Source organism: Manis pentadactyla, chromosome 5 (assembly GCF_030020395.1).
Source record: "Manis pentadactyla isolate mManPen7 chromosome 5, mManPen7.hap1, whole genome shotgun sequence".
In the NCBI taxonomy this organism is placed as follows: Eukaryota; Metazoa; Chordata; class Mammalia; order Pholidota; family Manidae; genus Manis; species Manis pentadactyla.
Window position 1 is genome coordinate 158,241,484 of NC_080023.1, and position 26,570 is coordinate 158,268,053.

At 48.6% G+C, this 26,570-nt stretch overlaps 2 protein-coding genes across 5 annotated transcripts; one reads left to right on the top strand and one right to left on the bottom strand.

The window, feature by feature from the left end:
* Positions 1-15,616: 15,616 nt before the first annotated feature.
* Positions 15,617-25,979, bottom strand: BLCAP (BLCAP apoptosis inducing factor). The gene is made up of 2 exons (XM_036902323.2): positions 25,826-25,979; positions 15,617-17,539 (listed from the first exon to the last, which is right to left on the bottom strand). Exon 2 carries the CDS (start codon positions 17,361-17,363, stop codon positions 17,100-17,102), a length of 264 nt encoding a protein of 87 aa, XP_036758218.1. The 5' UTR covers positions 17,364-17,539; positions 25,826-25,979; the 3' UTR covers positions 15,617-17,099.
* NNAT (neuronatin) lies at positions 18,912-21,220 on the top strand. Of its 4 annotated transcripts, none has more exons than XM_057502985.1 (3): positions 18,912-19,514; positions 20,448-20,641; positions 20,751-21,220. In XM_057502985.1, the coding sequence occupies exons 1-2, from the start codon at positions 19,443-19,445 to the stop codon at positions 20,604-20,606; spliced, it is 231 nt and encodes a 76-aa protein (XP_057358968.1). In that variant the 5' UTR covers positions 18,912-19,442; the 3' UTR covers positions 20,607-20,641; positions 20,751-21,220. The 4 variants fall into 4 exon arrangements, 3 of the variants coding, with proteins under 3 accessions (XP_057358968.1, XP_036758219.1, XP_036758221.1); XM_036902324.2 differs by having other exon boundaries at positions 20,448-20,528; XM_036902326.2 differs by lacking the exon at positions 20,448-20,641 and having other exon boundaries at positions 19,149-19,514.
* Positions 25,980-26,570: the final 591 nt, after the last annotated feature.

Sequence of the window (26,570 nt, forward strand, 5' to 3'; positions counted from 1 at the left end):
AAGTAAATGGGCAATATGACCAAGGTAATTTTTAAAAAGAATAAAGGGTCAGAGAGGGAGGGGAACTTTATCAGGTAGTAAGACAAAGCTTTGCTCATTAAGATATGGTATTGGCTCAGAAGTAGACAAATAGACCAACAGATCTGAACAGTCTAGACATAGGGATCTGGGAGAAAAGATGGTGCAGGAGCAATAAATAGTACCAGTTAGCAAACTGGTCATCCATTTGGAAAAATATCAAATTAGATCTCTGTGTCACATCATACACAAAAATACATTTCAGATGGGTTAAAGTTTTAAAAATATAGATGTTTCAGATGTAAACACAGAATGTATATATCACTCATGTGGTGGTGGGGCTTCTTAAATAAGAGCACTCCCGTTCTAGGGCTGGCCCTGCAGATTTCATCAGCGCACTTTGATACGATGCTTTAATATCTGGTAGGTGTCCAGTTGGAACCGGACCTCCAATCTTGGCAAGTGCCTGTGGGGGGCATCCCTACTTGGACTTCACAGACCCTTCTTCCTCTCTCTTTCTCTCCAGCCCGTCCTGGCGCTGGGAAGAAGGACTGATACACGATGGACCGAGGTCTGAACGCAGCTCCTGCCACTTGTGCTGCGTCAGTAAGGCATTTCCTTCTCCTATGTCCGTGTTCTCTTCCACGAAATCGACTGCTCTGTCTCATGCGCCAGGGTGGGAAGTTCATGAGATGATGACTGTGAACATGACTAATGGCAGAGCTTACAAGGCTGAGGGGAGCCGACTCTACTTCTTCTCCACCCATCCACTCAAACCCTTGCCTCCTATGACTTGATGCCCCAAATCTTTCCTGCAGAGTAACTTCTGGAGAATCGTCATAGGTCCTTTTTTGTTGCAAAGTTTGAGTGTTGACTTCAGGTATTTGCTTCCAAGACAGAGAATACTGATTTGGCACCCAAAGAGCCTAGTGCCTGTTGCCAGGGGTTGAGAAACACAAAAAGTAGTAAGACACGATCCCAGCCATGAGACGGGATAAAACTGCCACTGATTAGTGTTGTAGTCAGTACACAGGTCAGATAAAAGCTCCCGAAAGAACACAGTGATCAAGTTACTCTCTAAAAGGTAAATAATTCTGCCCCATTCAGTCAAATACATATTATTGCCCCAAACTAATTTATCCACCTCCTTACTTGATCCCAGCTGCTTTGAGAGCTCATTTCACTATTGTCTCCATCCTTCATCGCTTCATCGCTCAGGCTCGCTTCCCTCAGAATATTCATATACTAGCATTGCTTTTTCCTTTAAGACTACAATTAAGAAGCCCTAGGCCTGCCCCCTTCGGCCCTGCGGGGGGCCAGTCAGCAGGGCCACTACGCTGCCCAAAGCTGGGGGCCCCACGGTGACTGCCCATTGCACACTGGAGGGGCTCACAGATCGGCTCTTGTCCCCCTGCTCTCACAGCACACACCCACTGCCGACACTCCATCTTTCTGCCGAAAGACCTCTCAGGTCCTTTCTTTTTTTTTTAAAATTTTTTATTAAGGTATGATTGATATACACTCTTACAAAGGTTTCACATGAAAAAACAATGTGGTTACTACATTTACCCATATTATCAAGTCCTCACCCATACCCCAGTGCAGTCACTGTCCATCAGTGTAGTAAGTGTATGTGTCACTCGTCCAGGTACAGGCAGATCCACTATGTCCCTTCTCTGTGGTACACTATTCTCCCCATGACCCCCACACCACATGTCCTGAACATAATAACCCTCAGTCCCTTTCTCCCTCCCTCCCCACCCACTCTCCCCACATCCCTTCCCTTTGGTAACTGCTAGTCCCTTCTTGGAGTCTGTGAGTCTGCTGCTATTTTGTTCCTTCAGTTTTGCTTCATTGTTATACTCCACAAATGAGGGAAATTATTTGGCATTTATTTTTCTCCACCTGGCTTATTTCACTGAGCATAATGTCCTCCAGCTCCATCCATGTTGTTGCAAATGGTAGGAATTGTTTCTCTCAAATAGCATTCCATTGTGTATATGTACCACCTCTTCTTTATCCATTCATCTACTGATGGACACTTAGGTTGCTTCCATATCTTGACTATTGCAAAAAGTTCCCTGGCCCCTTTCTTTTCGGTATCCTAGGAGGACTCTTCTTTCCTTTTGCTGTTCCCAAATGTTGGTGCTTCCTGGGCTTGGTTTCTGGCCTCTTCTTCCCCAGTCATCCTCACAGCCTCGGAATGCTCCAGAAACCTGACACACCACTGAATTACATTTCCACTCAGGATCCCTCAGGAGCTCTGAACCAGTCTCTGTAAAATCTCACTCTGTGCTCCAGATCTGTGCATTCAGTCACTTTCATCCCATCTCCATTTGGATGTCTCAACTGTCTGCCACCACACACAGGGTCTGCTCTACAGACCCAGTCCTTTCTAGGACGCCCATTCTGAGAACGGCACTGCCATCACCAGTAAGACAAGCCAGAAACGTAGGGGTCATCTTGAATACCCCTCTTCATTCCATCCAGCACCAAGACTAACCGGGTATGTTGACTGTCTCCAAATCCTGTGTACCATGACAACAAAACTTCTTAACTGGCCTCCCTAAGTCTCTCTGTGCTTCCTCCAAGGTTTCTCCAAAAGGTAGCCAGCCTCAGGTCAGATTACTGCGGCACATTGGGCAGGTCTCAGCACTGCTTCCCTTGCTCTCAGGATGTACCGGAAGCCCCCACTGGTCTGCAGAGCTCAGCCCAGCCAGCACTGCCTGCCTCTCTGATCTCTTCTCATCTTCCTCTGCACAGGCCGTTCCCTCTGCCCAGAATACTATCCCCCAGTGTGCTCGGTCCAGTTGACTTCTTCTCCTTAACAACTTGGTTCAAGAATCACCTCCTCAGGGAAGCCTCATGGAGCCAGCCTAGGGCAGGTGGCCTTCTTGTACGTCCTCCAACACTTAGCACCTTTCCTTCAGAGGGGCCTGTCATGCCGGTGATTGTACATTTATGTGTGTGATTATTTGATTCATGTCTTCTCCCCTACTACCATACAAGCTCCATGAGAAAAGGGACTCTGCCTATTTTAATTCATTCACCAAAGAACCCACAGTGCCAGGCACGCAGACACCTAATAGGTGCTGAATTAGAATATGTAGAATGAATAAACTTTTGTCACTAACAATACTTCGTGCACTGGAGAGCTGACGTCTGCCTATAAACTTGTTAATGTCTTTCCTACACTCAGTCTCCCCTCCCCTATCTTTCCCATCTTGAAGTCATCTTTCCAGATTCCTCAAAGGACTTTTAGTGACGGGTTTACCACCCCCTCACAACTCGACGTTATTCCAACTTGACTCCTCATTCCCCCAAAATGCTCTTACTAAGGTCACCAAAAGCTTACTAATCATCAAACCCAAAGAAAAAAGTCTGTCTTTATTTTATGGGAATTCTCTGCTGCATTTGACAGTGTTGATTACTTTCTCCTTGAAACTCTTCACTACCTTGGTTGCCACGGCAATGCCTCTCCTAGTTGTTTGTCACATCTCTGGGGCTCTTCTTTCTCCTGTCTCTTGCTCACACCTGGACTGGTCACTTCAGTGTCACTGTAACTCATGACTTTGCCCTGGGCCCTGTCCCATTCTCTCTCTGGTGATCTCACTCATTCTCCAGGTTGCCATCACTCCGAGTGGCCATGGTCCTGGGCCAGTACCTCCAGTCAAATCTCTTCCCGAGCCCCTGACCTTGGATCCAAGTACCTGCTGAGCTTCACCTGGCTGTGACTCTGACCCCTTGGCTGTACTGAGCCCACCATCCTGCCCCGCAGACTGGCTCCCCATGCTGTGCTTCCCACCCCAGGGGTCCCCCAGCCATCCACCCAGGCCCCACCCCACATAGGCGTCACCCTTGTCATTACCCTCTCTCTCACCCTAATAGCTAATCAATCACCAATTATTTCTGGTTTCTATCTACTACATGCTTCTGAACTATTTCTCTCCCTCTCCACTGGTCTATTTCAGGTCTCTCACTGTCTTATCTGGACCATGGCCTCCTAATATGTCTCCCTGCTTCTCGGCTGGTTACTTCTTATGGATGTTAGGGGATTGGGTTTTCTAGTATCTTATTCCTCCTTAACACTCCTTGTTCCAGTTGGGAATGCTTCTGTTCCCTATTTTGTGTGGTTGTAGTGGGACCTGGGCAGCTCTCTCATACAAAAGCCACAAAGGCCCCTCTCCCAGGTCCTGTTTCTCACCACCCAGGTCTCATCAGGGGTGACACAAGGCCTGAGCTGTCAGTCAGGCCAAGGCTCTCTCTTAACTTAGACTTCTGTCCAGATATGGAAAAAATAGTTAGAATTACTCAATGTCTAGGAAACATCACCAGGTAGTGGTGGTTAAGACCCTGAATGCAGCATTTAGTCCCCACCCACTTCACTGCCCATCATTCTCTCCTTCTATTTTGCTTCTCTGGGTCTCAAGTTTCCTAAATGATGAAATGGGGCAAATGGGGGCTGTTGGCCTCGCTGGGGTTGGGTGGATGAGATTGCAATGACCAGATGAGACAACGGCCATGACCCCACCGTAACTGTACAGAGTCATACCCAAACTGGAGTGCGGGTTATAGTTTCTGAGACCGAGACTGCCTCACGCCTAGACAACCTTAACCTTGACTTTTATTTTCTTGTTTGGATTCCCTAGGAATTGCCAAAAAATATTTGTGGTAAAAAAAATCTGAGCCTCCATTTTAGTCATTTGATTTCAAGCAGAAAGTAATTATTCTGCCTCTACATAGCTTGCTGCCTGTTGCTAGGTGCCGAAAGGTACAAAAACGAGTAAGACACGGCCCCAGACATGAGGCAGGATGAAACCACAGCTAATGAGAGCTGTAGTCAGTACCCAGAGGGCAGAGGAAAAGCCTCCAGAAGAACATGAAGATCAGGTTCCCTGGTAAAATGTACATGATTCAATTTTGCCCCTTTCCACCAACACAACTAATCCCTTCACCTCTACACCTAATCCCACACCTCTGGGGCCCCTTTCACAACGGGTCCCTGCTCCTCAAACTCGGGCTCACACAGCCGTCCTCCCTCCAAATGTCAGCGTGTAAGAGTCAGTGCCCTCCTGGACCCTGCGGGTCCCCCAAAAACCCCTTTCCCTCCTGCTTTCTCAGCCAGACTCCAGATCCCCCACCCAGGTGGGCTTCTGCCCCTCCTCTAAAGTTGCCGTGGCTAAGGTCCCCAAAGGCCGGGTCCAGGGGTGCCTCACCCCCCTGACCTCTGTGTATCTGGCCCACCAGTAGCCCCTCTAGTCTCTGGAAACTCTCCTCCCTGGGCTTCTAGGACCCCCACTTTTTCATCTTCTCCTCTGGCTCTTCCGGTTTCTTCTGTTCAGTCTCTTCAGCAGGATCCTCTTCCTGCATCTGCCCACAAAATGTCAGTCAGGCGCAGTGTCTTGCCTGCTCCATGACCTCTGCACCTTTCCTTCAGGCTCATCCCTGGTTCTCTATATAGCCCCACTGGGAGATACCCACACTTCCTCTGTGAGCTCCAAACTGGCATATATACTTTCCTACTTGACGACAGCTCTAGTCAAGGTCACCAATGGACACCTGTCCTCTTTACCACCCTTGCTCTTTGCTCTTACCTCTGATTTATATAGACAGGAAGACATTAGGTGACAGCCCTTTCAACCTCTCTTCTATCATGCCTATCCTTATTTCCTCTAAGCCCAGCTCAGAAGGCCACCTGTCTGTTTATACTTCTCCTTTTATTTTCCTCTGCCCACTTTGTGGGGGCTTCTGCCCCATCTCTCACAGGAAACTGCTCCTGTAAGTGTAGGGGCCGGCCTACGGCCGAGGCTGAGTCCCACTATGGCTGAACACCGCCCTTCCACTCTAGTTGACCAATGCCCTAAGGTGGTGCACGCTTCCTGGGCGCCACCCTGCCTGGTTTGGTGGCATTAGCATAAGGAAGTTGCTCCTATAGGCTTGCATGATCTTGATCACCATAGGCCAGCTTCCTTTATATAAGGCATAAGCAGGAAAGAGAAGCACTCACTCACTCTCTCATTCTCTCTCTCTCTCTCAATCTCTGTCTCTCTCTCCTCTCATTCTTCCTCTCATTCGCTCCCCCCGGCTGTTGCTTCTTCTCACTCACCTTCTCCCGGCCTTCCGAGCAACAATAAAGAACTGAAGTGAACCAGGTCTGTGTACGTATCGCTGTCGTCACTGCCACAAGGGGCGAACGCGGTAGTAAGGATCTGGGAAGCCCCCTATTTGCTCTGTTCAGTGGGCCCTCATTATCTAACTGGCTTTTTTGTTGCTGATTATTCCCTCCTGGAAACTCTCCTGGGTTTCCATGCCAACACAGGCTCCAGGTGCTTTTTCCATCTCTTCCTAACTTCTTTTCTGCGTTTGTGGGCTCTTCTCCTTGCCCACCCCTTAACTGGCGGGGATGTTCTCTGTCTGGACCCCCTTTCTCTTCTCAGCTGCCACACTCTCCTAGGGCCAGCTCACGGAAGCCCAAGGCTGTACTCACCATCAGTCACAACTCAAACCTTTCGGTCCAGTCTCCTGCTGGATCCAACTTCCTACCTAGCTCTCTGCAATACACTACCATCTCGATGCCTACCTTTCTTTTTTAATTTTTATTTTGGTATCATTAATCTACAATTACATGAAGAACATTATGTTTACTAGGCTCCCCCCTTCAGCAAGTCCTCCCTACATACCCCTTCACAGTCACTGTCCATCTGCATAGTAAGATGCTGTAAAATCACTACTTGTCTTCTCTGTGTTGCACAGCCCTCCCCGTGGCCCCCACGCACTATACATGCTAATCGTAATTCCCCCTTTCTTTTTCCCCGCCCTTATCCCTCCCTTCCCACCCATCCTCCCATTCCTTTCCCTTTGGTAACTGTTAGTCCATTCTTGGGTTCTGTGATTCTGCTGCTGTTTTGTTCCTTCAGTTTCCCTTTGTTCTTATACTCCACATATGAGTGAAATCATTTGGTACTTGTCTTTCTCTGCCTGGCTTATTTCACTGAGCATAAAACCCTCTAGTTCCATCCATGTTGTTGCGAATGGTAGGATCTGTTTTTTTCTTATGGCTGAGTAATATTCCATTGTGTATATGTACCACATCTTCTTTATCCATTCATCTACTGATGGACATTTAGGTTGCTTCCATATCTTGGCTATTGTAAATAGTGCAGCAATAAACATAGGGGTGCATCTATCTTTTTCAAACTGGAGTGTTGCATTCTTAGGGTAAATTCCTAGAAGTGGAATTCCTGGGTCAAATGGTATTTCTATTTTGAGCATTCTGAGGAACCTCCATACTGCTTTCCAAAATGGTTGAACTAATTTACATTCCCACCAGCAGTGTAGGAGGGTTCCCCTTTCTCCACAACCTCACCAACATTTGTTGTTGTTTGTCTTTTCGATGATGGCAATCCTTACTGGTGTGAGGTGATATCTCATTGTGGTTTTAATTTGCATTTCTCTGATGATTAGCGATGTGGATCATCTTTTTATGTGCCTGTTGGCCATCTGGATTTCTTCTTTAGAGAACTGTCTATTCAGCTCCTCTGCCCATTTTTTAATTGTATTATTTGCTTTTTGTTTGTTGAGGTGTGTGAGCTCTTTATATATTTTGGATGTCAATCCTTTATCAGATCTGTCATTTATGAATATATTCTCCCATACTGTAGGATACCTTTTTGTTCTATTGATGGTGTCCTTTGCTGTACAGAAGCTTTTTAGCTTGATATAGACCCACTTGTTCATTTTTGCCTTTGTTTCCCTTGCCCGGGGAGATATGTTCATGAAGAAGTCACTCACGTTTATGTCCATGAGATTTTTGCCTATGTTTTTTTCTAAGAGTTTTATGGTTTCATGACTTACATTCAGGCCTTTGATCCATTTCGAATTTACTTTTGTGTATGGGGTTAGACAGTGATCCAGTTTCATTCTCTTACATGTAGCTGTCCAGTTTTGCCAGCACCATCTGTTGAAGAGACTGTCATTTCACCATTGTATGTCCATGGCTCCTTTATCAAATATTAATTCACCATATATGTCTGGGTTAATGTCTGGATTCTCTATTCTGTTCCACTGGTCTGTCACTCTGTTCTTGTGCCAGTACCAAATTGTCTTGATTATTGTGGCTTTGTAGTAGAGCTTGAAGTTGGGGAGCAAGATCCCCCCCCCCCTTTATTCTTCCTTCTCAGGATTGCTTTGGCTATTCGGGGTCTTTGGCGGTTCCATATGAATTTTTGAACTATTTGTTCCAGTTCATTGAAGAATGCTGTTGGTAATTTGATAAAGATTGCATCAAATCTGTATATTGCTTTGGGCAGGATGGCCATTTTGACGATATTAATTCTTCCTAGCCAGGAGCATGGGATGAGTTTCCATTTGTTAGTGACCTCGTTAATTTCTCTTAAGAGTGTCTTGTAGTTTTCAGGGTATAGGTCTTTCACTTCCTTGGTTAGGTTTATTCCTAGGTATTTTATTCTTTTTGATGCTATTGTGAATGGAATTGTCTTCCTGATTTCTCTATTAGTTCATTGTTAGTGTATAGGAAAGGCACAGATTTCTGTGTGTTAATTTTGTATCCTGCAACTTTACTGAATTCCAATATTAGTTCTAGTAGTTTTGCAGTGGAATCTTAAGGTTTTTTATGTACAATATCATGTCATCTGCAAATAGTGACAGTTTGACTTCTTCTTTACCAATCTGGATTCCTTGTATTTCTTTGTTTTGTCTGATTGCCATGGCTAGGACCTCCAGTACTATGTTGAATAACAGTGGGGAGAGTGGGCATCTCTGTCTTGTTCCCGATCTCAGAGGAAAAACTTTCAGCCTCTTGCTGTTCAGTATGATGTTGGCTGTGGGTTTATCATATATGGCTGTTATTATGTTAAGGTATTTGCCCTCTATGCCCATTTTGTTGAGAGTTTTTATCATGAATGGGTGTTGAATTTTGTCGAATGCTTTTTCAGTATCTATGGAGATGATCATGTGGCTTTTGTCCTTCTTTTTGTTGATGTGGTGGATGATGTTGATGGATTTTCGAATGTTGTACCATCCTTGTGGATGCCTACCTTTCATTCAGCCTGTCCAAGATTGAGCCCATAATCCTGCAGCCCCACAAGACTGCTCTTCCTCCTGGGTATTCTATCACCCAGTCACCCAAGATGAAAGCAGGGAGGGCATCCTTGACTCTTTTTAACTCCAGCAACCAGTTGGTTAGCTGGTCCACCTAATTTTATCTTCTCTCCATTCTCTTGGTCCCTGATCTAACTCAGGCCATGCCCTTGCTACCTGGACCAAGACAATCATTTCCTCATTGGCCTTTGTACCTCCAAATGACAACAAGCAACCAGAGCCATCACCCTAACACATAAATTTTACCATGGCATCTGCCTACTCACAATGCTTCAGGGGCTCCCTCTTGTCAAGAGGAAAAAGACCAAACTCTTTAGACAGACATGTATTATGTGATGTGGCCTGCCTTTTCTATCCCCTGACTCTTATTCCATGCTCTGGCAACTCAGAAAAAAATGTCTACAAGTTCATCTATGATGCTTCTGACTTCTGTCTCTGCTCTCTTCCTGAATAATTCCTACTCATCCAGGCATCTCTTCCTGGAACCCCTGGATACTTCCATAAAGCTTCACTTGCACCACCCAACTCAGCTACTCCACGCTTTGTCCATGTCCCCAGCATTATCTCTGGCCTTCTTCTTACTATGTATCATTTTACTATCAATCTGTCTGTGCGTCCTACCTCTTTGACTATATGCCTAAGAGCAGACATCACATTATTCATCCTCATATTAACACCTATGCCTAGCACCGTGCCTGACAAAAAGCAGAAAACATTCACGAAGTGTTGGATAAATTACTCAGGCCATTTGCCCTTTTTTGAAACTTTCATCTCTTTGCTTCTCTTCAACTATCACATTACTTTCCAAAAAGTTTATACCAATTCACATTCCCCTTTGCACTGAATAATAGTGCCTGTTCTACCATATCCCCATCAACACTGGGCATTCTTAAAACTTTTTCCCCCTAATTTATATTTTCTTATTGTTTTTTTTATTGTTGATTTTCAGTTATTAGCAAAATTTAGTATTTTTTCAAAACATTTTTTAGTCAATTCTATTTCCTCTCCTATAAACTATTTAGGCAAATAACATACTTACCTGTTGCATTTTTACTGTTAAGGTCTTGCATGTGCTCTTTTACATATTGTAGATCTACAGATAGTTTACCCACTCTGCTTTCTGGTTCTGTTTGTGATATTGCTTAACTTTGGAGATACCTAGTTTTGATGCAGCAAAATCAGTTGGTCTTTGCCTTTTTGATGTCTTCTTGTTGCTCTTTAGCTTAGTGGGGCTCCCCCATTTAGACACTTTTAAATACCCAATTCCTTTTCTCCTTGCTTCTTAATGGGCTTGTATCTCCTTTATGCCCTTTAAAAATAGTTTTTGAATTTGGGTGCATGCTCTACGGTAAGGTTGTAAGTGGATTACTATCTTTTGTTTCAATAGGCAGAGCCTCAGCCTTTCCTTTGCGGCCCTGACTCTGAGCTAAACTATTCCTGGCTGATTATGGCATCAGGGCCATAACCTTTTCAGAGAACATGACACCTGGATAGGGAACTACAAGGCTTTGGGAAGGTATGATTCCAGGCACAAAACAATGAAATATAGGGAGGTATTTCAGGGGTAGGAACAGACAACCTTTCTGGAAGCCCTGCCAAGATAGTGTGTGGAAGGATGGTTCACTCACTTTGCCAATATGAATGGCTGAATCTAGTTCGCACCAACCACTCCCGAAGGCTTCCAATTCTGCAGGGGAGCATTACTCAGGGATCATAAGAGAAGGAAGAACCCAATCCCACCCCTCACCTGCATCAACCTACCTGCACAGATTCTGCTAGGACATTTCACCATCAGCAGAAAACTCTCAGCCATTTCCTGCCAAGTTCATCCTGTAGGGAGATGCAGCCATCACCAGGATTCCTCCATGCTCCAAGACGTGGACTAGACCCAGATCCTGGGGTCACTATGCCCCCAGTCCAATTACCGCTTTGCAGGGGATCTGAGGGTGATGTGAGAGCTAGAAAGGAACTTAGGGTTATCCAGTCCAATGCTTCATCTTACAAATGGGGAAACTGAGGCCCATTGAGAGGATACCAGATGTGGAGCCTTTTACGATGTTCTTCCCATGTATCTTTGTAAGATACTAGTCTCTGTGACATCTGCATGTAAAATATTACTCTGGAGCATGGAAAATATTGTCACTTGAGTTGCCAAGAGGAGACTTGGGAGACAAACTGAATTCCCTTCTAAGAAAGACTGGGCCACCTAATTACTTAGGGAGCCTAGAGATTGACTGAGCCATCCATTCATCCACCACCTCGCCAGCCAACCAACAGTTTCTATGCCAAGCCTGGTTAGGCAGACTCTGTGCCTGGTCAAGGGACAAAGACCAAGACCCCACTCTCAAGGGCCTTGATGGCCAAACTAATGAGTTGAGACCACAAGCAATAGGGAACTACTGAAGGGCCACGTTTGTCTGCTTCCCTCCAAGACCCTCCCAAGTCTGCCTTGGCTCTAGGATTCTTGACAGTTCTGCACCCAAGAGATTTAAAATGCATTCTTTAATACAACAATTCCTTGGATTAAACACTTGCTTGTTTTAACACTTTCTTTCAACCAGTATCTCTAAGACTGAACAAGGGTAAAGTTCACTGATGCTTCACAGAAGATGGCTTTGGAAACATTAAAGACTTCCTGGGTCCAGTGTATAGAAGGAAAAACAGAGGCCTGGAGAAGAGTGAGCAAAGGAGAGCAAGATCACATGGCAAATGGGTGGGGATCTCAGGCCCAGAGCCTCAGTTCCCTGCGTCCCCTTCCCTTCCCCCTGGGATGGCTGCGATGACTGGTGTGGGTGGGGAATTGGCAGAGGGCTTAACTTTGGAAGTGATGATCCGTCCAAGTGTATACTCTCTACAAGCTGCCCAGGAAAAGAGGTGAGGCCAGACTTGGCTTTGTGATTACATGCCTACAGCACTGCTTCATTGGCTCCCCTTCTGCTGAGCTGAGCTCCTCAAGGGCATGATCTTGTTTGGCATCAGGTTCTCCAAACTTGGCACAGGGCTCAGCAACAGCTCCTTGTGTGAATGAACAAGTGGGAAGAGCTGGATGATCAGATCGCATCCCTGAGAGGCCTCAGTCTGACCAGATTTGGGGGTGGATGGCCACAGAACAGTGACATGGGTGAAGACATTGCCTTCAGCCAGGCTGCGGTGGATGTTATGGTCTCCATTTCACAGGTGAGGAAATTGAGGCTCAGGGAGGTGAGGTCACAAAGGTGGGAACATCAGGCCTAGGGCTCCCTAAAGTCTTGCCTTTTAAGGTTCATCAGTCCTAAACTGTTCCCCCAGTCCACCTCCACCCACTGTTTGAGTCTGGATACCCCAAAGGGAGACTAAAGGCTTCTTCTGTCTGCAGCCTTCAGCTGTTGCTCAGCCAGCTTCCCACTTTGCTGTTAGCGCACTCTATAATTACAGTTTTTCTCAAGATAGAGAATTCCCCCCTGAGGCCCGGCAGACCAAACTCTACCACTCTTGTGGCTTTCAGGAAGTCACAGGGGCCAGAGGGTGCTGGGCTGGGGCTGGAGAAGCCCCTTTTAGTCAGGATCATCTTCCATCCCTCACTGAGAAGAGCGCATCTTAGTTCTCTCCTTTCAGCGCAGTGGGCTCTGCACTGGATGCCAGGAGACTGGATTCTGGCTCTGCCAGCCGACTGGACCCAGGTGACAACCCTTCTCTGGCCTCCTTTCCTATAGCTGCTCACTGGGAGTCAACTTTCCTTGTCATCTTTCTGCTGTCCTCCCTCCCTAGCCCCGCCTTTGCCTGCCTTCCTCTCCTCGCCCACCATCACTCATTAGACCCACTGCTCTCCGTTCCCTGTGGTCTAGCTGGGCCATGCCCCTCTCAACAGTACTGCTGCTTTCACTGCGCAAATGCTGTCTTCTTCCCTACTGAAAGAATGCTAACTTAAAAATGCTCTTCTGATTGGGTCACCCCTTATTCGCTTGTTTAGAACCTTGTTTGTGATGGTTCCATGAGCTGGAAACTTAAAGAGTTCTCAGGACTGAGTTCTGGGGCCTGTCACCAGTCTGTCAGCCTCAGACCCCTTCAGTGTGTTCCAATACAATCCTCCAGCTTTAAACAGACTGACCTTCTATTCCAAAAAGCCTCTTTGGTTCTGAGTCTAGGGCAGCCAGATATTGGTACCCCTTCATTTTACTCTAAGCCTAGTCTCTTCATCTGTAAGCACAGAGATGCTTGATTAGATGGTGAGAAATAACATCTCATTTATTATTTCACTGCTCAAACATTTACAGCTCTCTTCAGGTCTCAGCCTGAATATCAGTCCTCCCCAGCCTACATCAGATCCCTTCTTAGGCTCCTCTTATGGCATCTGCTGCAAGCCATAGTTTTGTTATTTATCTATCTATCTGCCAATGTCATCCCTTTTCCCGTTAGCCTGGATGACTCTGATGGCGGGATGTAGCCCCAAGTCCTGCACAGGACTCTGTCAAGTACCCACTGACTGAATAGTAATGTCGGCCCCCTTGGGAGGTGGGAGGAGCCCAGTCACGACAGGACTGGGTCACTGCAGTGAAGAGGAAGTCTGCCTAGCACGGGCACCAGCACCTGCACTCAGCACAAGGCTGAGTGAACGGCTCTAGGCAAGTGGATGTCCAGTGAGAGGGAAGAAGTCCAGGAAAGCTTCCTGACAGAGGCATATCTGAGCACACGTGGTATACTGCCTAAAGCATAAAGCATATGCAGGCTGTCCTGCAGGGGTACTACCACCTTCCCAGAGCTCAGTCACCTTCCTCAAGTGCATCCAGGAGGACCATAAGATCCTGAGAAAGGATTCCCAGTATATGAGGGCTGTGTTTACTCCGGAAATTAATTTTACCTATAAGGAAACTGAGACCCTATAAGGAAGAGGGCTCACATCAGTTTCTAAAGAAGCCCAAACCTAGGCCTCATGGGGTCTTGTGATGAGTACCATGTGAGCAACCATTTCACCATAGGAACCTTAGGGACCAGAGGAGTTACAGGGTGGGGTTTTCTAACGCCTGGTCCAGCACAGGTGTCTACTTCTCATTTTCAGGAAGAGGGCACAGAGTGCTGACAGTGCTGCCCTGGAAGGTGGAAGGCACTGCTAGACAGACAGAATGCTGATTTGGCAGTCACCTTGGGAGGGGGTGGGCTGCAGGCTCCTTGCTGGAAAGGGCCACAAATCTTTCAGAGGGAGGCCTGTTTGTGACTCAAGTGGGCCTGACCTACGACAGAGAGACAGAGAGCTGCTTTCGGAGGGAGACCAAAATAAGCAATAATCTTGGCTTCATTCATCACCCAGGTGCCTCCACAGGAGAGTGAAGCCACAAAAGACCTTTTTGTTTGTTTGTTTTGTTTTTGGAATTTGCAATTGTCTGTTTTTCTAAGTCTTCCCACTAGGCTAGAATCATGCCCTCCTGAAGAGACAGGCCAGGGTCTTGCCCCTGAAATCAGCCTGCAAGCCTGGTACAGGGGCTCAATGTTTGCTGAACAAACCATCCTTTCCACGTGTATGACTCTTCAGCTTGTCAAGACTTTGCTGAACCAGGAAATATATCTAGAAACCCAGAAAAGAAGAATTCAGAGAAAAAAGCACAAAAGAATCAGATAGGAAAAATATTCAGCAGGTATAATCAATAAAGTTCAGTTCTTTGAAAACACCTTTAAAATAGACAAATCTTAGGCAAGTTTTGATCAAGAAAAAAAGAAAATGATAAGCAATGCTGTAATGAAAAGGCTAAACGGACAATGTGAAGATTTAAAAGCGCAGGAAAAAAAGCACACAAAACTTAATAGCAATAAATTCAAAAATGAAGGTAAAACAGGTTATCTCCTATGAAATTACCAAAGCCCTTTCACAGCTGTTATCTCAATAAACCCTCAAGCAGCCCCTATGCCTTGGACAGACAGTGCTCCCGTTATGTTTTCTAGAAGGAAAAGGGAGAGGTAGACACCCAGCACAGGGCCCTGACAAGCTACTCGGCTTTGTCTCCAAGGTCACAGCCATGGGATCATGTGTGCACCGACGACACTGAACCACTCTCACACTTCCAGCCATAGCCTTAAGCCCCCTGGGTTGGTGGACCTGCCGTATTTATTTTTCCACTTGAAATGCCATAAGGGGTTTCACTTTATTTTTACTTCAAAAGCAGCACCATAAAAATCCTTGATGATTAGAGCTCCAGCTGTCTTAAGTTGTTTGTCAAGGGATCGGTTACTCAAGTCTCCAACGGAGGGAAACAGTTTCAGGCGAGAAGCCATAGGAGCTGAGAAACGCAAATGTCTGTCTCTGAGAACTTTCGGACTCCCTCCCGCTCACTGCCTGGCCAGCCCGCCTGCTCCCCCTCCCCTGACCCCACCATCTGCTCCCAGAGAGCAGATCACATTTTCGGCCTAAAGTACTCTGGTGCCAAGGACTCAGCCCCTCCATGCTACCTCCTGCCCCAACCAGCTTAGAAATCCAAAGTGTGCACTGCAGTCACATACGACCACAAAGTAAAGTTTATAAAGCTTTATTAAACATTTCAAACAGCTGTGCAATGAACACACCAGAAATAAAAGCTCCAGAATAGCAGTCCAAATGTTCCACAAGTGTGGCCTCAAGGTCCCATCTCCTAGATGGACGGCCTCCAGTTCTGTCCTCTGCCTGGCCCACCTCCTTCTCCCCTCAGGCAAGATAAAGATGGTTTAGGCTGGAAGGACAACCTGCTGGTCCCCAGTGGGCAGGGGCCAGGAGAAAGTCTCACTTGCCAACACTCATTATTGAAGCGCAGAAAAAGCAAAAAGCAAGTGACAGTCAGAGTCTTCTTTTGTATTCTTCATAACACAGTCTATATGTGCAGGACTGAAGAAGCTCCTGGCACGAGGACGATGGCCTTTGTTCCCCTCTGTCTCGTCTGAACCACCTTGGAGTCCAGTGTGCTGTTCACTCTGCAATCCCCATGCCAAATAAAAACTGCAGTGGCACCTACTATATAGCTAGCTATTGCTAAACCTCAAAGTCAGACACGTTTGATAAAGCTTCTAGGAAAGGAATATACACATGTATTTGTACACGTACACACACACGCACGGCACACCAAGAAATATCCAAACACCTATCAAAGGGATCATGGCTGTCTTGAAACACAAAAGTACTCTCCATTCACTCGGCTGGGGACTGCTAGATCTACGAGGACACACCACATCTCCTGCAGGGCATGCATGGGAGATACACTGAGGCCCCCCTCCTTGGGAGTTGAAGAGGCAGGAGGAAGAGCAAAGGAAGTGAGGCTGAGCTGGTAAGCATGGAGCCCAGACACCCAAGTGAAAGAGCAACAGGTATCTGTTACTCCTTTCTTAAAAATGAAGTGGAGAAAATACTAGAGGTTCATGGACAACAAACAGTCAAGACATGTTTCTATCTAGCCTGCAGACCAGGAAAAGAAGATGAAAAAGCGAGGCTCTCGGGCGTCAGCAATCTCTTTAAATTCGAGATAAGTGCAAAAATGAGCCCTGTCTTGGACAGGTGCTTCCCAAAGAAGGAAAGGGGTAGAAGGGAACTAAAGGGAAACTGGGACAGGATGAGGAAGCCGTAACATTCTGGGAAGGGAGGAGACCCTGATAAGGAGGAGGTCACATAGGTGACAAGACTGGCATTTTATCTGCCCAGGTCATGCTGGGGTGGCTGACCAGGATGGGTGCAGACTCCTCGCAGGAATGAGGCAAGGGTGGTGGTGGTTATCCTGCCAGCCAGGGACCAAGATGGGGACAGAACACACACAATCACAAGACCACCCACGACTATAGGACTCTACAATTAAAGCACTGGTCAGTGCCATTATTCACATTGTAAGGATAAAACATCACAGGCCAAAAAGGCAGCGTTAGGAATGTGGCACCCGCAGGGCTACGGGATTTGAACTCCAATGCTTTTATGACCTATGTCAATGCCTCCCCTCCCGTCTTCTGCTTCCTTGGAAAGATAACCGGGAGGGCTGTTAGGTGCCCACAACACCAGGGTCGTGCGCTGAATCTGGAAGTGGGGAATCAGAGCAGTGGTACAGGAAACAATTTCCCCAGCAGCTATAGCAGATGAGGAACAGGGCTGCCAGGAAAACCAAGGCACAAATTGTACAAGGCTTCCGCTCCAGGAGGAAGCTGAGCAGGTAGAAGCCCATGAACATGGAGTGGCTGAACCACAGGGCGGGGTTGAGGGGCTTGGGGATGAGGAGGACGGGCAGCAGCCACTGGAGGCAATACATGATCTCTGCCGGGCAGGGCCTTCGCCAAGGCCGCCGGGCACCGCTGCAGGAACCGACCTAATGGGAGCCCGCGGGTGTGGGCAGCTGCCCTCTGCTTTCTTCAACCCTCACTCTCCAGGAGCTGAGCCGCTGTGCTCTCTGGCTGTCAGCCCGGGATCACCAAGGCAGCAGGGATCCTGAAGAGAAAAGTCAACACAACAAACAGACAAAAAACAGACAGACGGACAGACAAAAAAAAAAAAAAAACAGGAACAGAATGTATACTTATTTGGGAAAATGGATCATGGTTAACAACAGCAAATGTGAATGCCCTTTCCTCCCTGCCCACCCATGGAAGTCTATTCCTCTCCAAGTCACCATGGCCGGAAGCCTCCTGGGGTGTCTCCCCTGGGCTTTTTGGGGGCTTGGCCAGAGGGCTCTTCAGCAGGTCCGGCACAGTGGACTGGCTTTGCCTGGGCCCTGCCCAGCAGAGATCATGTATCGCCTCCTGGGGCTGCGGCCCGTCCTCAAGGGGCCCAGACCTCACAATACCGCCCTGTGGTTGCCACCAGACGGCCATGGGCTCAGTGCTGTGCCTGCGTGTGAATTAAGGGCAGGGTTTGTATCTAGTATCTCTCACAGCAGGGGCTCAGAGGTGAGCTAAAGCAGGATCCAGAGCACTGCCGGCCAGAGATCACAGACAGTGGATTCGCCTAAGTTCTGGGAAGCCTCAGTAGCAGCACCATCATCAAATGTTTTGTTTTAAGATGGCAGCCTGGGATGAGTTTGTTTTTTTTTTGTTTTTGTGTTTTTTTTCAAAATGCCCAGTGTCATTTGCCAAAACTAGACAACTTCTTCAAAAGTCAGCGTAGGAAAAAAAATATCACCACTTTACTTCGTCCAAGTTAACCTTGCTTGAATCTCTTACACTCTCCATCTGCTGTTGGCCCTGTACAGAATCTGACCTCTATGAGCTTTTAATCAAAATTAATTTAGGGGCAAATGCCAGTTGGCCCCTGTGCTAGGGTGCTTGAGGATAGAGGTGCTCTAGAGTGGCGGACCACGAGTACGCCGGGGCCATGCTTGCAGACCTTGTTCGGGTCTTCCCAGCGCCCTTCTAAGCCGAGCTGCAGCAGATAGCAAAACCCCGTTCCAAAAAGGGTACAGAGAACCTCGGTGGCAGAGTAAGACCTACCAGAGTCTGGGGTGGGGAAGAAGCAGAAAACAAGAGGTTGAAATGATCTGTCAAGCAGAAAACTACCCCAGAGCACATTCTGACCGCTCCTCGGGAGAGCTCATCCCATCCTCGTCTGCGTGTACAAAAGTGCCAAGCCCTCCTGCATCCCTTTTACAGAGTTAGATACCCGGTGACTATCGCTTTTGTGCCTAGAGCTCAGTGCCTGGACTCGGCTCCCTACAATCGCCACCGTGGTAGATCCTGATCTAGTAACCACCAAGAGCAGGACACGAGGCATCAGGGAAAGGTTAGAAGCTCGGGTACTCTCGTGAAGCTGAGGACATGGGCTTTCAAACATGTTGAATATTTTTAAAAGTGCAGAGCAGGGGAGAGGCACCTTTTTGTTCTGCGGGGCAGATGATCCCTCTTTAAGTGAGGTTTTCCTGGTTTTCCATCCGCACCCAAGGTGGTTCTCATGTGGCACTGGACCCTGGGCTTTAATTTGCAGCCTAGGACTTGGAGAGAGGGGTTCAGCACCAAGAGGCACGCACCCCCTACTCTCGTGCTATGCATTACTCAGAGTTGCAGTTCCACTCCGTTTTACACTAAAATTCAAAAGCGGGCACAGCACGGAATCTTCTGGAAAGGGGATCTCTGGAGGCGGGGGTCGGTGTGGAAAGAGCAGATGGATTATTTTTTCCTCTTCTGGCGAATGAGGAGCGCCCCCGGCCACCCCTCCTCATGGACACCCCCCCCAAGCACGCATGCGCACTTAGGTGGCAGGCGGATACTTAAAGCACGGCCACCGCGGCTGCGGCAGTGCGCCCAACAGCGGACTCCGAGAGACCAGCGGACCTCGGCAAACCGGTGGCCTCCGGCGGCGCTAGATCTCAACCACCCACCCACCCACCCCTCTTGGAACCATGGCGGCAGTGGCGGCAGCCTCGGCTGAACTGCTCATCATTGGCTGGTACATTTTCCGCGTGCTGCTGCAGGTAAGTGCTCCGGGTTCTGGGTGGGAGAGGGGTTCGGACGCTTGCCAGCTGAACCGTCAAGCCCACGTCGCAATTGCCGCCTCCCGAACCCGTCCTATCTTGAGTGCCGTGATCCTTGCCCTTCTGAGTGCCGCGGCCGGCTCCGCACGCCCCTGCCGGTTCCCTGCGCCCTCCTCCTCGCTCGGACCCTTCCCAGTGCGCCCGCGCCCAGCTGGGAACAAAGAGTTGGGGCGCGGCGGGCGCCAGCCGCGGACGATCGCCGAGGCTCTTAGCGACCAACGTGGTAAGAAAACCCCGCTACACCCAGACTAGACCCCAGGAGGGAGGCGGGGCACTTCTGTTTTGCGTTTAGGGCTCGAATAGAGAAAATTTTCTGCTTAAAAAATTGCGCATTGCGGGGCGAGTTTCTTTGAAAATATGTATATATTGTGCTTGCGGGGGTCGAAGAAGAAATACATTAGAAAAAGGCACTTCTCAAAAAAAAAACCACTTAAAAACACCATCAAAAAACACCCACAATTTATTAGAGAAAAATAATTCGCTGGAAAAAATTAATTAGAGAAAATGCGCATTGCAGGAAGAATAAATCAGACAAAAACTCTTGGCGGAAAAAAATATATTAGATAAAAATCGCACTACAGAAAAAAATTAGGCACAGGAGCTAACAAAAAAAATCAATTGGATAAAAGTGATTTGAGAAGGATAGAGGGAAAGGCTTTTGCAGGAAAAAAATGTAACAAAAAATCGCTTCCAAAAAAAGACAATTCGCTTTATTAGAAAGAAAATCAAATAAAGACAAAGTGCTTTGTGTAAAAAAAAAATCAGAAGAAAGTGCTTTGCCCATAATATTATTTACCCTAAAAGAACCCATTGCAGGAAGAATTCTCTGCTAAAGGAATCCTTTTGCCAAAGGAATCGCATATTTCCTTCAAGGTGTTCCTGGAATGCTGCATTTACTGGGTAGGATTCGCTTTTCGAAATCCTCCAGGGACCCAGCCCATTGCGAGAAGTGAGGTATACCTAAGCTGTGGGTCCAATCAGCTTGCCGCCATGCAGCCTTCAGCACAGTTGGAAAAGCTCCAGCTGCCCTGACTTGTGGACAAGCTGCACCCGCACCGCCTCTCCTAGTAGGACAGGCGGGCGGGGCAGGAGATGGGACGGGGGCGGGCTGGCACCGCTGCAGACACACTGCGGGTGCTTGCGTGCCTTTAAGGGTAGGCCCTGGCTCTCTCACAGGTGTTCAGGTACTCCCTGCAGAAGCTGGCGTACACCGTGTCGAGGACCGGGCGGCAGGTGCTGGGAGAGCGTCGGCAGCGAGCCCCCAACTGAGGCCCCAGCCCCCACCCCTGGGCGGCTGTGTCACCAGGTGCTCCTGTGCAAATCGATCAGCATGGGAGCCAGTGCCGCACAGGAATGGGGGGTCCCCTGTGCCCTCTCGCTAGAGGAGCACCTGCCAAGGTCAGTGAGGGGCTGGTAGGCCCCCGGAGAAGCAGCACCGACGACGACGACAATGCCAGATCCCTTCCAAACCCCTCTGCACCTGTCCCACTGTGGGGCCGGGTGGAGGGGGAGGGGTCATGGGGAGGAGCAGACCCCTGAGATCTGGGATAGGCAATGCATTCTGATCTGGACCAAGTCGGGACAGCAACATCCGAGCCTAGCAGCAACGGCCATGCCAGCAGGCGCCACCGCAGAGATCCAGACAACTACACTAGCCAGCAGAATGGACATTCCAACATCACCAGCCAAAGCCCTGAATCTCAGTGCAGCAGACAAGGCAAACTGCGTGCCTGTGTAGCGGGACTGGAGGGCATGGATAAGGGAGGAGAGTTGCTAAGACTGGGGCCCTCTAGCTGGTCCCTAGCCTACGCACGTGCATTCCAGCCTTGCTGCCTTTGCTCCCTCCATTTCCCTTTCCCATTCACTGTCCCCCAAGCCCTCCCACTCAAAAGAAATGTGTCACTCAATTTGGACCTATTCAACCAGAAAACGAATCCCATCTTTACTAAAGCACCTTCTCTGAGCCCCCAGCCCCTCACTGATCTTTTCCCTGGTCTCATGCAGTTGTGGTCAATATTGTGGTAATCGCTAATTGTATTGACTGTATAAGTGTGCATTAGTTGTGTCTCCCCAGCTAGATTGTAAGCTCCTGGAGGACAGGGACCACCTCTACAAAAAATAAAAAACCAGTACCTCCCCCGTCTCGCACAGAGTCCCAGAACCCTGCGGGGCGGTGAAGGTGCACCAAAAAATTGTCTCGTGTGACTTCTTTTGCGGCTTCGACACATACCTCTAAGACTGGGCTGACGTGCCCATTATGGAAAAGGCACACTACTTGGGGCAGGGGGAGGCAACAAAATGGGAATAAACTGGAACCCTTGTATACTCAGTTCCATCTCAGCCTGTCCTGAAATAAAGGAATACTTTCCCCTCCCCAAAGTTAAAAGTGGACATCTTCACTTGTGTTCTTGGAATAAGGGACCACTTCACCCTCCCAGAGGGGTGGGTACCTTCACATAATCCTGGGATAAGGGCCTTGGCAGGCCAGGCAATCACTGGGCAGGGGCAAAGGTGGGAGTAGCTCTCACCAAGGGGGTGATCAAGACTTCAGAATACAAAGCTTTATCTCCATTCAGGGGCACCAAGGAAATGAGCACTGTGGGGAGAAGGGGGCAATGGCAGTGGCTGGGACAGTGAGTGTGGTTTAAGAGGTGTGGTGTGGCATCTTCTCTGCCCAGCTCATCCCTTCAGGCCCTAGAACCTCTATCAGGGCCACCACAATGGCATCCTGCAGGCCTTGCTATTTTCTGGGGTGTCCTCTCACCCCCAGGAACTTCTCTCCAGCTCACTCTCCCCTTTACTGGGTTCTCTGCTCCTCCTAGCATGAGCCTCCATATTTTTAGGGGCATTTATCAGGTCCCTGGCCCTCTCCCCTGCCATCATATCAGGGTGGGCTGGCTGCTTGGCTCCTGACTTCTCTCCCCTCTCCCACCCCTCAGTGAGTCAGGGCTTTTACATGGGATAAGCTGCCTGCCTCACCAAACGGCCCTGCCGCCTGTTCAGCCTCATCTCTGGCTTTATGTGTCCCTGTCATTATACACCTGTTCCTGGGTCAACAGCAAGGGAATGAGTTGGAGGGCCATAAATCTTTCTGTCACTTCCTCAAATCCCTTAGTCACAGTTGTCACAAATGCTCTGGAACACAAAGCACCTCTCCACCTTGAGCCTGACAATGTTTTCCTCTTCTAAGCAAGTCCCTTGCCTTTCTCAGCCCAACCACCAGCACCCTATAGGTACGTAATTCCAATTCAAAACCAGTGAATCAAGGGGTGCAGACACAGACCTAAGTTCTGGTAATTGGTTTTGCCATCAATCAGCCTAGGAAACCTGGCCAGTTCCCCTTTTTAAAGGTGCAGCCAAGATCCCAGTAAACCCCAACATACTAGAGACATTCTGCCATCAAAATGACAATCAGGATTGGGGATCTGTAATCAGAGACTCCAACTTCCTTAGGCTGCGAAGCTCCTGCTTTTACCACAGCCTAAAGGTGAGGCAGGTCTCCTCTTGCCCCAGGGTGACTCAGCAGCAGCCAATGTCCACACCTCCCTTCTGAGCCCATACCTTGGCAGCCTCAAAACTGGGAGTTTCTGTGGCTTTCCACACTACATCCATGGAACCACGAACATATTTCAACATGTGTTCTCAGTGAAGGTCACCCCGCCCCTCAGAACCTCCAAGAGGTGTGCCTATGGCCCCAATGCCCCAGACACTCTAACCACAGCCCAGTTAGACAGTGGCTGGGTTCAGGGACATAAGCAGCAGCATGGAAGGATATGGCTGCTCTGGACACAGTAAGGCCCCCTTAACCTCCTGTGCCTCCTTTAAAAGGCAAGGGGCTTCTGGTAGCCCCAGAGCCTTTCCAGATGATCTTGGCAAAGCCCATCTGAGGGCTCCTTCCATCCTTCCACCAGTAGGGCTCTGGGCATGGCACAGTGAGATAACAAACTTCCAGGTACAGGCTGCCCTGGTGGCCTATACCCACATGGGTGGGCTTGAGTAAGCAATGTCCACTCCTCCCTTTTGTCCCCCATCCCCAAATTCTCATGTTCTGGCAGCAAATACAACCCACCACAGCAGATGAAAGGGATGCATTTGATTTCTATTCCTGTGCAATGCCTTCAAGTCTGGTCCAGCCATATCTTGTTTGTGAAATTTTTTCCAGAAGTGATACCATTAAAACATTTTATTCTGAGAACAATGGGAAGAGTTGAAAATGACTAGAGTTTTATTGCAAAGCCCTTTTTCCACAGGCCTCTCCTTTTCTTTAAACAGTCTTTACCACCCCCACAAGACTTTGCCCCCACAAAGCCAAGGACAAAGCAGATGAGTTGTGAGGGGACTGGAATAGCTTTGTGGGACTCCAGCAACATGCAGGACTCTGGGGACGAATGCCCCAAGATGTTGGTTTCCTAGCCTAACCAGTTGAAGTTAAGCCCTGGGGAGTTTAGGTACCATGACTTTCAAAGGTAGGGGGTGCTATGTGACACTGTTAACCTTTCTCTGTGGAGGATTTGGATTATAACTGAAGGCAGACCTGGGAGCTTCAGCTGCAGGACAGCAACTGCATATTACAAGTGGGTTGGATGAGGGAGCAGGTTTGCTGTGCGCCACTTGCTACATACCTATTTTCAAACGAGTATCTACTCAGGAGCCAGCACCCTAAAGTGAGATTCTGAATTTGCAGTTATTTTTACCTCCAGAGATTTAACCTGCACACACACATGCGTGAGCGTGCGGGCGTGCGCGCACGCACACACACACACACACACACACACACGAATCTAATAACAGTCTCACACACACACACACACACACACACGAATCTAATAACAGTCTCTTTTTCCCTGGTGACCTCTGACTTCCTCTATATGCCCCAGAGACATGTCACCGTCTTCTCTGGGAATGATCCTGTTCCCCCTTTCCCTCCCACAGGACCCATACCCCAGCAGGATGCAGATTCCTAAGCACTCCCAGAACAGGAAGGCAGAGGCAGGCAACACATGGTCCTTGGTATATCACACAATGACAGGCTTGAAATGGAATGCATATGTTTCAAAGATAAGAGAACAACAAAAGAGACAGCCAAACCCAGACTTCCAGATTCCTTTTTTGAAACTACATATTACAGATAAAAGGTTAAAGTGTTTTTGGCAGCAATTCTAACCAGACCAATTTCAGATACGGAATTGGTTTGGTCACTGCAAACTGACCAGGGCTCTGAATCTTTAACAAATATGCTTGACATTAATTAGTCTCTGATTTAAAACGAACAAATAAACAAAACCTAACACTTGACAATAGCACTTAAGCTGGAACTTTTTTTTTTTTTTGTTGGTCCTGGTTTTGGTGTTGCCGTCCAGAAGGCTGAGGGAATGGTTGGACCATGTCATGCAGGGCAAACAGAATCTGTCCCCAACACACCAGTTCCCTGAAAGGGATAAAACACAATCCGAACCTATAAACTGAGAGACCATTTCTTTCCTAGGACAGACCCCAGACTGTCCCAACATTTAACGGTGAAAAGGGATACGGAGGCTTGGAAGGAAATTAAAGATTTGGAAGAGGGAAGGAAAAAGCAACTGTCCCCCATCCCCCATTTTTCTTTCCAGGCCATTAGTGTGTCAGCATTCCGTTCCTTCAGCTGCCCTTGAGGGCCACTCCTCGTACACATTGGAGGAAAGGAAACGGGTGTTTAGACTTGCTGTAAAGTTGGAGGGGGTAAGGAGGCACCCGTGACTCAAAGCAGAGCGTCAACTTATCACCCCATATACTAAAGCGGAGGCCCGGGGTGGGAGACCCTTTTCTCCCCTCTCCCCCACGCCCCTTCTGACTTAAAAAATGCAAATGAAGTGGAAGGGACAGAATGACAGGCCTCCCAGAAGCTGGGCTTCCTGCTTTGGGCCCGGAGGCGAAGAGGGGGTGGTCTCAGGCCGCAGTACCGCGCTTCCAGACTCTATACGCCCGGTCCCTGGGGTAGACCGGCTAGCACTGACCTTAGGGCCAGGACGAGAACCTAGGAGTCCAGTGGCCCGCCCCCAGGCCAGGAAGGGACACCTCGCCACCCCAGGCCCAGGCTAGGGTCAAAGAGGGCGATCATGTGACACAGGACAGGGGTGGCCCCCAGAGTGCGCGGAAAGAAAACCCCAGAGAGGTACGGGTGGACGCCTAAGGTGACCCCGAAGGGACAACATGGCGGCGCGGCCGCATGGAGGTCCTCTCACCCCGACCCCAGGAGGCCGACGCCACAGTACCTGTGAGCCCTGCCATGGCACCGAAACCACTGTCGCCTTCGCCGCCGCAGCCTCCCTCCACCTCAGTTGGCCACCGACGCCGCAGGAAGCAGGGGAGACGCCCCCTTCGTCTTTAGTCTTGCCGGCCGAGGACCCCTCCTGGGGTTGGGCTGCCTAAAACATATGCCTGATCACACGACCCAAATTAGGGTCGCCCTAGCCCAATATGCGCCAAACGGTACTCCAACATGACTGTTGAAGGCTTTTTATGTACGTGTTTGGAACTCTGAGGGCTCTGAAGTCTTCAAGCCTGAAGAATTTTCAATCAGGCACATTATGGGCAGTCCCAAATCACGAGTTCATGGTCCCTTCATGCATATGCAACAGATTGTGATCGCTACTCACTGAGAGCAGAGGGGAAGTACTTTAAGCTCTGTAGGTGAGCTTCTGGCCTCCGTGGCCCACGTGGGTGACTCGTGTACTCTGGCAAAACGTCTTGGCTCAAAGTCCGCCCCCTCCCTGGCCCTTTCACACAGGGGTCAAAGCTCAGAAGTGGAAAGATCTGGGCTCACAATTTAGGACCGAGTTGGGTCAGGACCTGACTTCTCCCCTTACCCTGTACCTTGGGTAGGCCACTTAAGCTCACAGACCTTCTGCTTCCACATGTCTGATGGAATGCCTACCTCATAACAGGGTTGTTAGCAGGACTGAATGACTCAGGGTAGTCATTTATTTAGGTAATCAAGCACATTCCTTGAGCGCCTGG

Coding starts and splice junctions, on each gene's coding strand:
- BLCAP (XM_036902323.2), bottom strand. CDS start 17,363: ATGTATTGCCTCCAGTGGCTGCTGCCCGTCCTCCTCATCCCCAAGCCC.
- NNAT (XM_036902324.2), top strand. CDS start 19,443: ATGGCGGCAGTGGCGGCAGCCTCGGCTGAACTGCTCATCATTGGCTGG. Junction 19,515..20,447: donor TTTTCCGCGTGCTGCTGCAG/GTAAGTGCTCCG, acceptor ATTTCCTTCAAG/GTGTTCCTGGAATGCTGCAT. Junction 20,529..20,750: donor AGCCCATTGCGAGAAGTGAG/GTATACCTAAGC, acceptor GCTCTCTCACAG/GTGTTCAGGTACTCCCTGCA.